The sequence below is a fragment of the Alligator mississippiensis genome, chromosome 13, assembly GCF_030867095.1.
Source record: "Alligator mississippiensis isolate rAllMis1 chromosome 13, rAllMis1, whole genome shotgun sequence".
Lineage (NCBI taxonomy): Eukaryota > Metazoa > Chordata > Crocodylia > Alligatoridae > Alligator > Alligator mississippiensis.
The window spans coordinates 58,015,974-58,030,106 of record NC_081836.1 but is presented as its reverse complement, the minus strand read 5'-3'; the positions used below and the strand labels follow the sequence as shown (position 1 = coordinate 58,030,106).

At 55.4% G+C, this 14,133-nt stretch overlaps 1 protein-coding gene and 1 long non-coding RNA gene across 9 annotated transcripts in view; one reads left to right on the top strand and one right to left on the bottom strand.

Moving 5' to 3' along the window:
• GRID2IP (Grid2 interacting protein) overlaps window positions 1-14,133 on the bottom strand; it is a 70,653-nt gene that overhangs the window by 1,891 nt on the left and 54,629 nt on the right. For 5 of the 7 annotated variants that reach the window (XM_059716266.1, XM_059716264.1, XM_059716269.1 and 2 more), the window contains 9 exons: window positions 13,510-13,914; window positions 11,911-11,998; window positions 9,914-10,003; window positions 8,485-8,681; window positions 6,712-6,867; window positions 3,308-3,394; window positions 2,611-2,740; window positions 1,016-1,134; window positions 408-572 (listed from right to left, as the gene is read on the bottom strand). In XM_059716266.1, the coding sequence (XP_059572249.1) occupies window positions 408-572; window positions 1,016-1,134; window positions 2,611-2,740; window positions 3,308-3,394; window positions 6,712-6,867; window positions 8,485-8,681; window positions 9,914-10,003; window positions 11,911-11,998; window positions 13,510-13,914 (1,437 nt within the window). The remainder of the gene's footprint in view (window positions 1-407; window positions 573-1,015; window positions 1,135-2,610; window positions 2,741-3,307; window positions 3,395-6,711; window positions 6,868-8,484; window positions 8,682-9,913; window positions 10,004-11,910; window positions 11,999-13,509; window positions 13,915-14,133) is intronic. The other 2 variants (XM_019485465.2, XM_019485470.2) reach the window with 1 other exon arrangement.
• Window positions 4,974-11,749, top strand: LOC109282684 (uncharacterized). Of its 2 annotated transcripts, none has more exons than XR_009456190.1 (3): window positions 4,974-5,060; window positions 9,970-10,197; window positions 11,246-11,749. It is a non-coding gene; the product is annotated as an uncharacterized LOC109282684 (long non-coding RNA). The 2 variants fall into 2 exon arrangements; XR_009456189.1 differs by lacking the exon at window positions 4,974-5,060 and adding an exon at window positions 5,094-5,823.

The following is a 14,133-nucleotide window of genomic DNA, read 5'->3' as shown; positions in this document are numbered from 1 at the left end:
CCCAGGGCTTTGCATCTGTCCTTAAAAGACCACCGGTCCCCATGTGAGCATACGCAGGCAGTCCTCAGCCCCTGCACTGGGCCCACTTGCAAGGCTGCCAGTCAGCTTCGACTGTGGGACCTGGTGTGCTCACACCTAGGGCAGGCTTTCCCTTCCAAAGAGCCAGCAAGGAGCAGCTGCTACTTTCTCCCGTCAGGATCCAAACCACAGGCTACCGAGATGAAGTGCTGTGGGCCCATGCCGGCCTCCCAGGTTGGTCAGCTTCTGAACTCAGCTTTGGGGAAAGCTGTGGATTTAACTCGCCTTTGGGCACAAGCATCCAGTGAAACCTGCACTGACCCCACGGCACCTCTGGTTTCCACAAGAGGCAGCACCCCTGCCGACGGCCCCACCGAAGTGCAGCTCACCTCAAACTTGCTCATGAACTCGGCAAAGATGCCAAAGAAAGCTTCAGATGTCGTCGCTTTGGAGTCTTCCCCAAAAAAGGACAGCACTTTGCTGAACTCTTCCATGGACTTCTGCTGCAGCTCCTCCAGGGCCTGGATGGCAGGATGGGCACTCTCCAGGAAGGACTGAGAGGAGCAGCTTAAGGGAAACCAACCCAGAATGGATCATGCTCCCCATGGCACACACAGGGTAAGGAAGGATCTGCTGTGGCTGCACATGAGAGGCGAGTTTAACAGAACTTCATGCCCGAGCAGAGGTGGTTTCACATGTGTACACTTCTCTCCCTGCACCACCTGGAGCAGGAGGGGAGACCAGAAGGAAAGCCTGCTGGCCACAGAGTGGGGGCGGCTTTCTCCAGCTCTGCAAGGATTGCAGTGTGGCTGCATTGAGGGGCCTCCCCACTTGAACAGGGCGTTGAAGTCCCAGGCGTGCCCTTCACTAAGCACAGGGCGGTGCCTTCTGGCCCGGACACTGGCTACTCACCGGACAGGAGGACAAAGGCAACCGAATGCCTCAACTGGAAAGCATTGAGGGATGCTTGTGATCTACCCCTCTTGTGGAAGGATACACTCATCACAGCAGCAAACCGGTCCTCGGCAGTAGCTGGCATGTTGCGACAGGCCGTCTCTATCTCACTGACGGTGGTGTGGAGGTCACTGAGGTCTGCCGTCAGCATCCTCTGATTCACTAAATGAGGGGAGGGTTTAAGATAGTGTCACTGAGATGCAGACATGACTTGGGCAGCTCCAAGCCCGAGCTTCACACAAAGAGCTTCACAGCCACCCGCCTCTTGATCCAGAGGTGTCACCTGTCCAGGTCCCAGCGAACCCTGCTCCCGTGGGATTGCGGTAACAACTGCATTGCATTGTGGGTGAACTCGGGCCTCTGGGAGGAGAGAACATGACTTTCTTCCCAGCCCCAGTGGGTTCGGAGAAACTGCCCGTTCAGGCAGATGGAGCAGGTGACAGAAGTGCAAGGGCTGAGGAGCAGTTACCAATCAGTGGGCAAGGTGCTGTTGGTGGGGGTGTAGCGAGCTTAACCCCAGCACAGAAAGAAAAAGCAGCCACTGGGGGAATTCAGATCCAGGGGCCTGACTCCTGCCTCTACATCACCTTAACCCCAGTGCGGTTCAGTGAGCATCGCTCCTAAACACTTCATTGCAGCATGAGAGGGAATCCAGCCCCGTGTATTGTATTCGACATACGTAACAAGTGCGCATTGTATCCCAGCAGCAGAAGCCTGAGCACCACGGGACTTTTTGAACACGCTGCAACAAAGCCTGTGGCTCTCCCCCATTGCACCCTGTCTGCAGGGCATACCAGAGTGCTCTTTGCTGCTACACATTATTGTAGTGTATCATAGTGATTAATCATGCCAGGCTCCATAATGAGCACAGCCCACGCCCGCACCACAAATGGAAGGGGCTGCAGATGGTGCGGCTGCCTGGCTCCCAGCCTGCTTCTGCTGTGGTCTCTCTGGGCAGTTTTGGGTGTTGCTGCCCAGCTGCGCAGCACTGTGGTGAGAGGAACCAATGTCTGGTAAGCCCACTGAATGGGAGCTTGCAGATGTTTCCAACAAGGCAGCAGGGTTTGGCATCCAATGGTTGCTCAAGTCAGGGCTGGGTATGGGCTGAATAATACATGCCCTAGAGGGGGAATGCTTCACTGAGGGGCACAGGAGCCCTGGGCCTCTGGAATGCAGCAGGGGCAGACTCTTGAGATAGCCGGTGCTTCCTGCCTCCCCCAGGGCCAAAAACACCATGAAAAGAGCCTCCCATGTGGTATTTTGGTACTTCTGGCTCTACTGCCTACCAGGTACCAGTAGGCACAGCCTGGGGATTAACCCATTTCCAAAGGCTAATCAAGTCACAGGAGAGGTCCAGCTCAGAGGGGCTCCAAACCAGCCTCCCAGCTCGAGGCACCTGCAAACACCTGCAGCAGCAACCGTGGGGGCTCAGTGAGGCAGGAGGGAGCTTCTGCTTCTGTGTCCCAGTGTTTATGGCTCCAGATCATGACCAACTCCCAGGTCCTGAGCTACCCCTGTGGATGGTTGTGCCAAGTCTATGATTCTAAGTCCTGAGGTGCTTCCCCAGGGCCATCCAAGGGGAGCCCCTCCTGGGCCCCATGGCAGGCCAGATGCTACCTGCAGATCTTGCCCATTTACCTTTGGCAGCGAGCGGCACTGTGGGAAGGTCCTTGGCAAAGCCCAGAAGTTCTGGGAAGTGTTGGCTCAGTGATTTGGCAAGAATGTGCAGGAACGTGGATTTCCCATCCACGGTCTTGGTTGTGTTCAGCTGGAACAAAGCAGAGTAGGGGAAGAGATGCTTCTATGCTGGAGGGCACAGCCTGCCACCCGACCAGCCGGCACACGCGGTTACCACAGGGCCAGCATGGGGACCCCCTGCCCCACAGGGTTCACTCTACCCTTCCTCTTCCACCAGCCACAGCACTTCAGGGATTAACATTTGAGTGGGAGTTTAACGGTTATCCAGCATGGGAATGCCAGACACTGGAGAGCAGCTCTCCCCCAGCCTGGGAGCTCACTCCCTCTCCTGACACCAGCACACCTCAGGGCACAAAGGTGCTCATCCTCTCCCATCCCAGCAGGGGCCCTGCCCCAGCCCCACAGGCAACTCCCAACACAGGAGCCAAAGGCATCTCGGCCCCTCGCAGGCCAGTGCACCGTGCCCCAGGGCCAGCTTTGCTGTCCAGGGCCCAGCACCTGCCCCTGCCGTGCTCCCTGTATGGGGTGCTAAGGTGGTCCACGCCTGCTAGTGCATGCACATGGTATAGCACGTTTGGAGCTTGTGCCCCAGGTGTCAAGAACACCCCCACCCAGGGCAGCATTCCTACCCATTCACCTCAGTGAGGAAGTTGATTTTAAAGCCCGTCGTCTTGCTGGTCTTGGGCTGCCCGTTGTTCAGGTAGTTTCCCATGGCCAGCACAAACTGCAGAGAGAAGCACCATGAACTCTCCATCACCAAGCCCTGGCCTGCTACCTCCCACCTCATCTCTCCCACCCCTCCGTGCCAGGCACTGGATGGGAGGCGGTGCAGCTGGAACAGCTGGGGAGGCTGATCCAAGCCTGCTGCTGGATCTGGGATACCCAGCATCCATCAGAGAGATGCTGAGGAACTGGCTCTTTTCTGACCCAGAGCAGTGGGGCACAGGCCCAGACACACACAGCCTTTGAGCAGCATGAGGAAAAACCTCAGTGTTTCATTACAGGGCACTAAAGGAACAAGGGCAAGATTTAGGCCGTTGCATATGGAGCCCCTCTTCAGGCTGGCATTCAATGCAGGAGTCAGGCACGGCACATCCCGCGAGCTCAGGGGCTATGGACATGGTCTGCAGCAGCGCAGCCCCAGACAATGTAGGCAGGGAGCTGGGAGGTGGCCAGAGCTTGTTCTCTCCCAAGGAGCACCCTCTTCACCCCCATCAGCTATGGACACTAATTCTCTTCCAACTTTTAACTGTTTCCCTTTTCAAAGGACGGCTGCAGATCGCACCAGGCTTGCCTCGCCCAGCTGTCTCTGAGTAATGCCACTGGGCAGTCTGGGTCATTTTTCCCCCTTAAGAAACTGAGCTGAGTTAATATCCTGGACTCAGTCACCTGTGGGCTCAAACAGTGTGCAAGATGTCAGCCTGAACGTGTCTACCCTGCAGTCGCTGCTCGGACAGCAGTGCAGCGTACATGTCATAATGCTAGCTTTAAGCTAACTAGCCCAGGTACCGGTAACAGCCTAGGAACGGTAACACTGTCAGCAGGGGCTTGCAACCGGGATGCTTATCATGCTTCTGGAGTGGCCTTTGCAGCCTACAAACAACAAGTGACTAGAAGAGAAAGTTCTGAGTAACTGAAAAGGAAGGAGAGGGGAGGTTGAGTGGAAGCAGGATTTCTGCATCAAATCAATGGATTCAACATGACTTCTCCGCTGATGGACTTCCCTGCCCATATCCCAGGTGCCTGCCAGAGCAGAGGATCCCTGGACTCCGCGTTCCCGGTTTGCTGCCTGGGAGGAGAAGCCAGGGAATGCAGCCCCTCGCCGAGTACATGGAACAGGGCAGGGCATCCTCAGGAGAGGCGAGAGGGTTGCACATTTCCACGTTGGGTTACTTTACTGCTGAGTGACCTCTAGGAGGGGCCTGGCCATCCAAGAGCACAGTGGGAGCTGCAGGCTGCAGGTAGCCTGGGGTATCTGGCCTTAAGCTTCGAGTTCCAGTGAAACCGAGCCCCTTTCCTGGCAGGCCCCTGTGCCCTGGTCTGCGGCCCCAACTGTCCAGATGGCAGCGCTTCATGGGACGCCAGGCTGAGCTCAGTATAATGCTCAGCTGCATGTGGGCACAGTGTGGGGGAGTTCCCTTACTGCTGCATGGAAAAGGGGGCCTCCCTTTGCTTTGGCAGCTGGACTTCAGTCTTGGAGCAGGGTAATCTCTCAGAGCCCCAGGTTAATCTGTACCCAGCTGTTGCTTTTGAAGTGTTAACAAGGTGTGAACTAGGCTGGGAACAGGCATCATTAAGACAACCCCTCGTTCATGTGGAAAGGTCTCTGCTGTGACCTACTGCTTTAGAAGCCAAGACTGGGTGCTAACAAGGGGCAGGTCCTCAAGCAGGTAAGAGCTGGTCTGCCAGGCCAGGGACACACTAGCAGCAAGAGCAGGAGGACTCTGTCTCTGCAAGGTGATTAGCCTGGGAGTAGCTAGGACTGAGCTTGAGGATGTGTCACTCTGCCTGTATTTCTGCTCTAAGTGCATCCCAGCAAGGGCTGAGCTGGAGCCCCAGATGCTGCTACAACGAGCTGCAAACATTGAGGGCCCAGCCAGCCACAGGAGATGCAGCCTTTCATCTCCGGAGTTACAGGTGACAAGGAAGAACTGCAGCAGGTCAGCGAAGCCTAAAAGAAGGCAGCCCACATCTGCCAGTTTCTGCTACCAGGACCAGCCCTGAACATGAGCTAGGTGGGCGCTACAGCCCCCTGCGGCTTCACTTGGGGTGCGCCAGTCCCATGCAAGCTGCTATTCACAGGGCAGCTTCATCTTCCTAGGAGGAAAAGGAAGAAGCCTGCAGCAGACACCCCCGCAGGCAATCGGAGCAGAATCCCCTCCAGCAGACTGGACCTTACAAAGCTCAGGGCTGGTCCAAGTTTACAGTAACACTGCGCAAGTGAGCAGTACCGACCTACAAACAGCAAGTGACTAGAAGAGAAAGTTCTGAGTAACTGAAAAGGGAGGAGCAGGGAGGTTGAATGGAAGCAGGATTTCTGCATCAAATCAATGGATTCAACATGACTTCTCCGCTGATGGACTTCCCTGCCCATATCCCAGGTGCCTGCCAGAGCAGAGGATCCCTGGACTCAGCATTCCCAATACTGCACAGGTGAGCAGTACCGATCAGCAGAACAAAATAGGATGCAATTCAACAAAGAGAAATGCAAGGTACTCCACCTGGGGAGGAGGAATCCCCAGCACACCTACCTATAGGCTCGGGGATGACCAGCTCAGCAGCTGAGAGGGATCTTGGAGTCATAGTTGACTCCAAGATGAACATGAGCCAGCAGTGCAACGAGGCCATCAAGGCCAATCGCACCTTGTCGTGCATTAGCAGATGTGTGACCAACAGATCGAGGGAGGTGATGCTCCCCCTCTATGCGGCGCTGGTCAGGCCACAGTTGGAGTACTGTGCCCAGTTTTGGGCGCTGGACTTCAAGAGGAACGCGGAGAATCTGGAGAGGGTTCAGAGGAGGGCCGCTCGCATGATTAGTGGCCTCCGTGAAAGACCGATTAAGTTTATTAAGGGGGGACAACAGGGAATTGGAGATGCACTATTTGCCAGAGCACCCCTGGGAGTAACTAGGAATAACGGGTGCAAACTAGTGGAGAGTAGATTCAGGTTAGACATTAGGAAGACATTGCTTACAGTAAGGGTGGCCAAAATCTGGAATGGGCTTCCAAGAGAGGTGGTGCTATCACCTGACTCGGAGGTCTTCAAGAGGAGGCTTGATAGACACCTGGCTGGGGTCGTCTGACCTCAGTCCTCTTTCCTGCCGGGGCAGGGGGTCGGACACGATGATCCATTGTGGTCCCTTCCGACTCTACAATCTATGAATCTATGTGTCTGACTGCTGTCATGGCAGGCCTCAGGGTATTGCCAGCACAGACCCCTGCGAGGAGAAGGAGCCGGGGACTGTGAGGCAGACGCTCGGCTGTTCTGGTGGAGACGCCATGCCCCCCAGCGGCTGTGAGCGGAAATAAGGAATATTCTGACCTCTAGGATTTTCGCCAGTTTCTTGCTGCTTTTCAGCTCCAGGGAGGCCTTGCAGATGCAGTCATAGCTGGCTTTGATCTCCTCTGTCTTCTCCTGCAGCGTGGTCTTGAAGTGAAGGCTGCGGAGCCGGGTTTTGTACTCTGGCACTGACAGCATCTGAGAGCAAAGGGAGCAAGATGTGACTGCGGGCCCCGTCGGCTGGCCTCGACCCCCTGCAACATTCCCAGAAACGCTCCCCCTCCTGGCAGCCGCATGCAGGTAGCACAGTGCAGGGACTGGGAAGCACTGCACTTGCTGTTCAGCAGCCCCTTAACGCTCAGCTGTGGACATTGGTTCAGTGCTCATCAGCCATCAAAAAGGCAAGCAAAACATGAAGGATGATTAAGAAGGGAACTGTGAACACAATGGAAAGTACGGTCATGCCCCTTTATAAATCCATGGTGCATCCACGCCTTGAAGACTGCCCAGTTCTGGTCCCTACACCTCAACCGTGATAGAGAAGAACTAGAGATGGTTCAGAGAAGGGCAACAAGGATGATTAGTGGTATGGAAGGGCTTCTGTATGACAAGAGACTAAAGAGGCCAGGTCTATTCTGTTAAGAAAAGAGACACTTGAGGTGGGGACACGATAAGAGAACGTAAATAGGGATTTACTACTTGCTGGACACGTCTACACAAGACGCTAGGAGCGCAGTAGAGTAACTCTACTGCACATTAGCACAGCAGGCAAAAACAGTGCTAATGCCCAGTAGAATTAGTCTACTGCGCATTAGCATCACAAAAGCACATGCACCAGTGCTACTGCACAGTAGTGCCAATTACAGCGCATTAAATTTAGTACCTGTAATTGCCTGTAATGCACCACAATTATGACACATTACACATTTCCTTACATAAGGAAAAACTTTCTTCACGGTCCAAGCCCCCAAGGCCTGGACTAGACTCCCCCAAGAGGTGATGCAAGCACCTACTCTGGGCACTTTTAAGAAACATTTGGATGCTTATCTTTCTGGGATCCTTTGACCCTAGCTGACTTCCTGCCCTTTGGGCACAGGGCTGGACCTGATGATCTGATGAGGTCCCTTCCAGCCCTAATGTCTATGAAATCTACTGAACGTGTAGATGCGCCCACTGTCTCTCAATACAAGTAGGGGAGTCACAACATGAAACTAGCAGGCAGTAAGTGTAAAACTAAGACAAGCAAGTTCATTTTCACCCAATGTGGCATTAAAGGGTGGAACTCATGGCCACCAGATGTGGTGGGAGCTGAGAGTTCAGCCAGATTCACAAGGGACTGGACACATGCTTGGAGGAAAGGGGCATCGGTCACAACTGAGCATGGGCGTAAGGGGCATGGCCTCTGCATTAGAACTTCCAAGACCTTAAATGCTGGAGGCTGCAAGGGAGAAAGGAACAGTGGAAAAAACCCTGGTCAGACCCAGTTCACTCTCCCGTTCAGGATCCACTCTCTGCCACTGTGCGACACAGGAGACGTGGCATGATGGACGTATGGTCTGACCCAGTAAACAGCAGTTCTTACGTTCTCACTGCCGTGGACCGAGACTGACCGAAACCGATATCCGTCGGAGACTGGACAACACAATGCAAAGAACCTCACAGCTACACCATACCGCACGGTCACAACATGGGCTTGAGTGTTTGGGGGCAAAAGCCATGGGACCTCTCCCCTCCTGCTGGCAGATGGCAGGACCGTCCCACAGACACTGCTGCTCCTGGGACCCCCAGGCCCTCGTGTGCTGTGGGCCACGTTACCTGCAGCACAAACTGGTCGGGCTCACTCAGCTTGCTGGGGCTCTCCTGGTAGCTCTGGTACTGCTGAACCTCTTCAGCATCAGGCGCGTACAGCAGCAGCTGCTTGATGTGCGAGGGCTCCAGGCGGTCGCTCTCCATGGTCATGAGGATCTGGCGCAGCTCAATGTGCGAAAGCTTGAGGTGGGCGATCAGGATGGCTGGGGGAAGGAGGAGCATCAGCGGAGGGGCAGGGGAGCAGCCCAGTCCCCACGTGGGGCTATGCTGCATGTCTCCATGGAGTTGGGAAGGCAGGGCCACCCCCAGCGCCCCACTCTGATGGGGGAGATCGTCCCTCTCTGTCAGACTTCCAAGGGAAGTAGTGCTGGCTCCTAGCCTGGGGGTCTATAAGAGGAGGCTTGACGATTACCTAGCTGAGGTCATATGAGCCCAGTTTTGTCTCCTGCCCAGGGCAGGGGGTCAGGCTAGAAGATCTACAAGGTCCCTTCTGACCCTACATCTATGAATCCATGAAACCTGGAGTGGGGCCAGCAGAGACGCTGTTCTGGAGAAGGGGATGCCTGCCCAAGCTAGAACTGGGCCAGACAAGTCCAGCATCCCAAGCTCTCCCAACTGGCCCTCACTGCAAGCCACGACCTTGAGGCGGGAGCTGCCTGGTCCCATCTCCTGGCCCTTTTATCCCAAGTGGTTATGGAACATGGTTCCAGCTGAAATAAGGAGGCAACACAGGGAACATCAGCACTGACAACTTGAGAGCAGACCCTTGTACGTGGCAGGAGTTGGTCTCCCAGCAGGACCCCCCTGAGCTAAGGGGGGCTCAGTGACATCCTATGGGTGGAGGGAGGGCAGCACAGAAGAGGAGGCATGAAACCTCCTCCTCTTCAGCATCCCCCAGCACCTCCAGGCAGAGGGCAACCAAGTCCAGCTGCGTTCTTGGGTGGGCAAAGGTGTGCCTTCAAGGCCAGCTCTCCGCCTCATGCCTGGGCCTGTGGGGGCAGCGCCCTGAGCCGGTCACTGGGCGAAGGCATGCTGGATCATTCTGGAGCCTTGTAAAGATGCTTTAGGTCCTGCCCTGCCATCGCTGCTGCTCTGCGTGTCCTCCCCTGCCTGCCAGGGAGAGGCAACTTTCCAAGGGGCCACCCCATTAACCTGGAGCTCTCAGCCCACCAGTGGGCTAAAGTCCCCCCAAAGGCAACGAGCCACGTCCCATTTCTGGAATTCTCCCTTGAGCCTTCCTTTCCCCTGCAGCCCAGGCTGAATCTGCTGACTACGAGGGGCACTGCGTGGCACTGGCTCTGTGCGTGGCCCTGCTCACTGCTGCCAGTCCAGGAGACACGCTCTCCTTTTACCGTTCCAGTCCTACCCTCCCAGGCCCCCGCTCTTCCAGCTTGGGGCCCGTGCAGGTGCTGCACTCACTCCGGGATTTACTTACATGTATTGTAGGCCTTTTTGTGAGACAAAATTTCAACCACATCTTTCTTTTTAAAGGACTCAGGCATGAGCGCTGGCTCTGGAAGAGAAACTGAAAGATTTAATCAGAGGTAAGGGCAGGCTCTGCTGGCTCCAGACAAAGGAAATAGCTGAAAACAACCAAAGAGTGAGTGAGCAGGACTGATGCCTGACGCATGACAATGGCTCCGGGAATCCTTGAATGCTGCGATTCAAAGATGTCCTGAATGGAAGACTTGTGCTGAGCTGGAAAAGGCAAAACAAGAGGTGAGATGCACAGAAATCTGCACTGCTCCAAGACCTGCCTGGGGGGACAGCTCCTAAGAAGAGCCCCACCCTGCCAAACCCCCTAAGCTGGCACCCCCACTTGCCCCCCAGCCCCTGCTCTTCGGTGCCAAACTGTCTTTCCAAGAGCTGGTTCCCTGCTGGTCCAGCCCCAGGGGGGAGGCAGAGGGATCCTCATACATTTTCTGCCCCAGAAGAAACAAGCCCTGCCCCCCTGTACACACACACCTGTGCATGCCTGTGTATAGACACACACACACACACACACACACACACGTACAAATACATACACACGTATGCACAGAGCCAAAGAGAAACAAACAGTCAAAATGGACTGTCCCTTCCTGAGAGCTGCTCTGCTACAAAAGCAGACCAGGACTCCCGGGCTCCCCTCTCTGCTGCACCTGGAATGCTTCCTCTAGCCCAGGCAGCGCTCTCAGCCCCCACGCCCTCCGGACACTTGCCCCAGCTCCACCCTTGCCCTGTGCAGGATTTGTGGTGCTCAGTGACCTCTGGGGAACGGACTGACTTCTTGGGATGAAAGCTGAGCTGTGACTTGCAGTGGTGTAGGTTGTAGCCGTGTTGGTCTAAGGACACAGGCAGACAAGGTTCCTTGGGTGAATCTGGTATCTTTTATTAGACCAACCCAAATGGTTGGAGAATAGTTATTAAGCAAGCTTTCGGGTTCAAAAACTTTCCTTAGCCTGACGAAGGGTTTTTGAACCCGAAAGCTTGCTTAATAACTATTCTCCAACCATTTGGGCTGGTCTAATAAAAGATACCAGATTCACCCAAGGAACCTTGTCTGAGCTGTGATTTGGGAATCCTAGACCCAGAGCAGTAATTATCACACCCCAGAACCACAATGATGATTTAAAAAGACTCTGTCAGCTACCACTAGACCCAACATTGAGATCTGGGGAATGCATTGGACGTGACAGGGGAGGTGCTCACAAGCCTGTTCACAAGCTCAGTTAATTCACAACACACAAGCCTGTTGTGAACTCACATGTTTTCATGGCTTTTCCAGGCCTGGTTTTCAAAGGAGCGGAAAGAACCTCAGGATTCTGCCCCTCGCTCACATTTGCCTCTCCTGCAAGCATGCACCAGGAACCACCTGGGCGAAGGGCCGAGGGCTTTGGTCGGCCGTTTGCACATGCTGTTACCCTACAGTGCACACAGCTGTCGAAGTCGTGTGCTGTGGCTGGGTACAACGCTGCGCATGCATTAGGGGGCCAGGTCTAAGCTTCTGTCCTTTGGAAAAGACCTTCTTCATGGCAGCAAAAGGCAGTATTTGCACACTGACTCTCCCATCGCTGTCGTAGCTGGCGGGGAGCCCAACCACAACAGCATGAGAACGGGGAAGTGAAAGTGAACAGGTACGCAGCAGGAGGTGAAACTGTCCTGTTCAGCTTCACTGCCCGGGGGGACTGAAATGCAGAGAACAGAAACACCATCGATGGAGAACAGGGAGATTTTAAGAGGATTTCTGCTTCAATAATCTCCGTTGTTATTAAGATCATGGGGGATGTTACTGTGAAATACAGCGGACAAGTGCTATGCTGACAGCCTGCCTGGGTGAAGGTATTCTCTTTCTGACCCCTGCTCTTCTGCCATGAGAGTGTCCCCGTGTCTGCTCAGTGTCAGTCTCACTCTGGGAACAACGTGAATGCACAGGGAAACGCGCTGACTTACTCGTAGGCTTCTGAGTGCCGAAGTGCAGCTCCAGGTCGAGGTACTTGACCATATCGCTCAGCTTGTCGTAATCGGAGTCTTCTCCAAGCTGCAGCAGACAAAGGAGGACAACGGTTAGTGGGGCTCCAGGGGAGAGGCCAGGCTGCACTCCCTTCCAGCCCCCGCAACTCAGTGCTGCGCGCCCCCACCGAAGCTCAGAGCTAGTCTGTGGTGTTTTCCTTGTGACTGCAGCAGCCCCTGGGGCCTGTTATTTCTGGTGTTTCATTTGCCCCAGAACTGAGGTACTTCAGATAGCAGAGCTGACGGCATCCCCAAGGACCTAGTCTCTTTTCAGAGAGAAGGAAGGAACCCAGTGATTCATTCTTTCAGGACAGCCCCTTCTCCTGCCCCCAGGCTCCCCCAACCAGGCAGGTCGCACACACGCACTAAATGCTACAGAGTACTCATCACACTCTAGCGTGTTGCCCAGGTGGAGGTGATTTCACTGAAGCCCAAAATGGGGATTCCAGAGACCTCAAGGGTCTTTTGCAGCTGAGAAGTCCCTGAGTGGAAATAATTCCTTCTCAGGCCTCCCAAAGGGTGGGGGGAGCTAAGGTGCCAAGCAAACTTGATGTTAATTCACTCTCCTTCCTAATTTCTCTCTCCCTGTACTCCGCTTTTTGTATGTCCTTTCATGGAAGTGAGCTTCAGCTCATGGCAGCTTGGGCTTGCTTTTCTGCCTTCCTTTCTTCCTTCCTTGGTTAGTCTATAAGGTGCGAATCTACCCTGCCTTCCAGATGACACAACGCACTATGTATGAGTTAATTCACAGAAGCGGGTCACCCAGGGAGTGCGAGACTGCCCGGTGGTTCGTTTGTGCCAGACAGCACGGGCAGGCTGAGCAGCCCTGCGCTTTGGAAGCCAGAGGTTGGCATTTCAGTCTTGCTGGGCTCAGCTTCTCCCACATTGCTTCACAGCGACTCAGCTCCGCTCTCATGGCTTCGCAAAGGGCTGGCTGAGCTCAGCATGCTCTGTGCAGCCGTCTAAAGGGAACCGCTGCGGGGCCCAATCTCTCACCCTCTCTCTGTTTCACACCCCCGCTCCCCTGCTGGCTTGGTGCCCTCTTCTCTTCATCTCTCTGCTTTTGCAGTTTAGCCTCTCTAGAGTTTCCTACAGCTGGTGACTGATGACAGCTCCTGTCCACATTGCTGCACCCAGGCGGAAAGGTTTGCTCCCCGCTGCACTGTGCGACAGGAACACGTCCTGTGCTTTTCAGTATTCACTGTGCTTGACCCTCGCCTGGTGCCCTGGGTTCTGATCCAGACAAGGAGACTAAGAACAGCGCCTGGGACAGGCCACCGCATCCGCCTGCTCCAATTCGTTTCCAGCACCTAATGCTCCGAGGGAAGGGAAAGATGCCCCCAGCCAGTGCACTTGGAGTCTGCTGCTGCTTGGGGCAACGGTTCCTTCCTGACCATTCAGGCGCCAGCCATGGAGGCTGGGTTTGGTCACTCTGATCAGCAGCTTTGCTGCTAAGATCTCAGTGTAGCTTCTGGACACGAGACTCTCCTGCCCCCACCGACAACTCCTTGCCTCCACCAGCCGGGCTCCATCTCATACCTGCCCCCAGATGGTCCCTTCGGAGTTCTCCACCTGCTCCCACCGCAGCCGCTTGACGCTCATGTGGTTGGACTCGCTCCGGCGATGCATGAGGCCTCGGTGCAGCATGGGGGGTACGCACGGCACTGGTGGGGGAGGCGGGGGTGGGGGCGGGGGAGGGACAGGGTGCAGGTGACTCACAAGGGGCTTGGTGGCAGGCGAGGGGTTGCCTTTTGTGGCCTCGGGTTTGGGGTCGTGGAACTGCAGAGGGGGTGGTGGGGGGGGTGGGCTGAGTGGGGGCGGGGGGATGTGATCAGACAGGGTGGAGTAGGTGAGGGAGCTCCCCTCGTCGCTGCTGCTGATGTACTCGCTAGTGCTGCTCATGTCGTTGGTGATGTAACTGCCCTGGTCGTCATGGAAACTCATCTGATTTGGGAAAGAGGGTGGAACCAGAGCATGAGGAAGGCTTCCACTCCCAGCCACCCAGCACGGAAACAGCCGAGCTCCCCTTCCCGCACTCCGCCCTTCTGCCCAGGGAGAGCCTTGAAGGCTGGAGTGTGCTCGGGCTGCCACTAGCCCTCCAGCACCTTCCCTTGAATCCTGCTGTGTGCCAGGGAGGACAGACCTTTGCCCACAGCAGTGCCA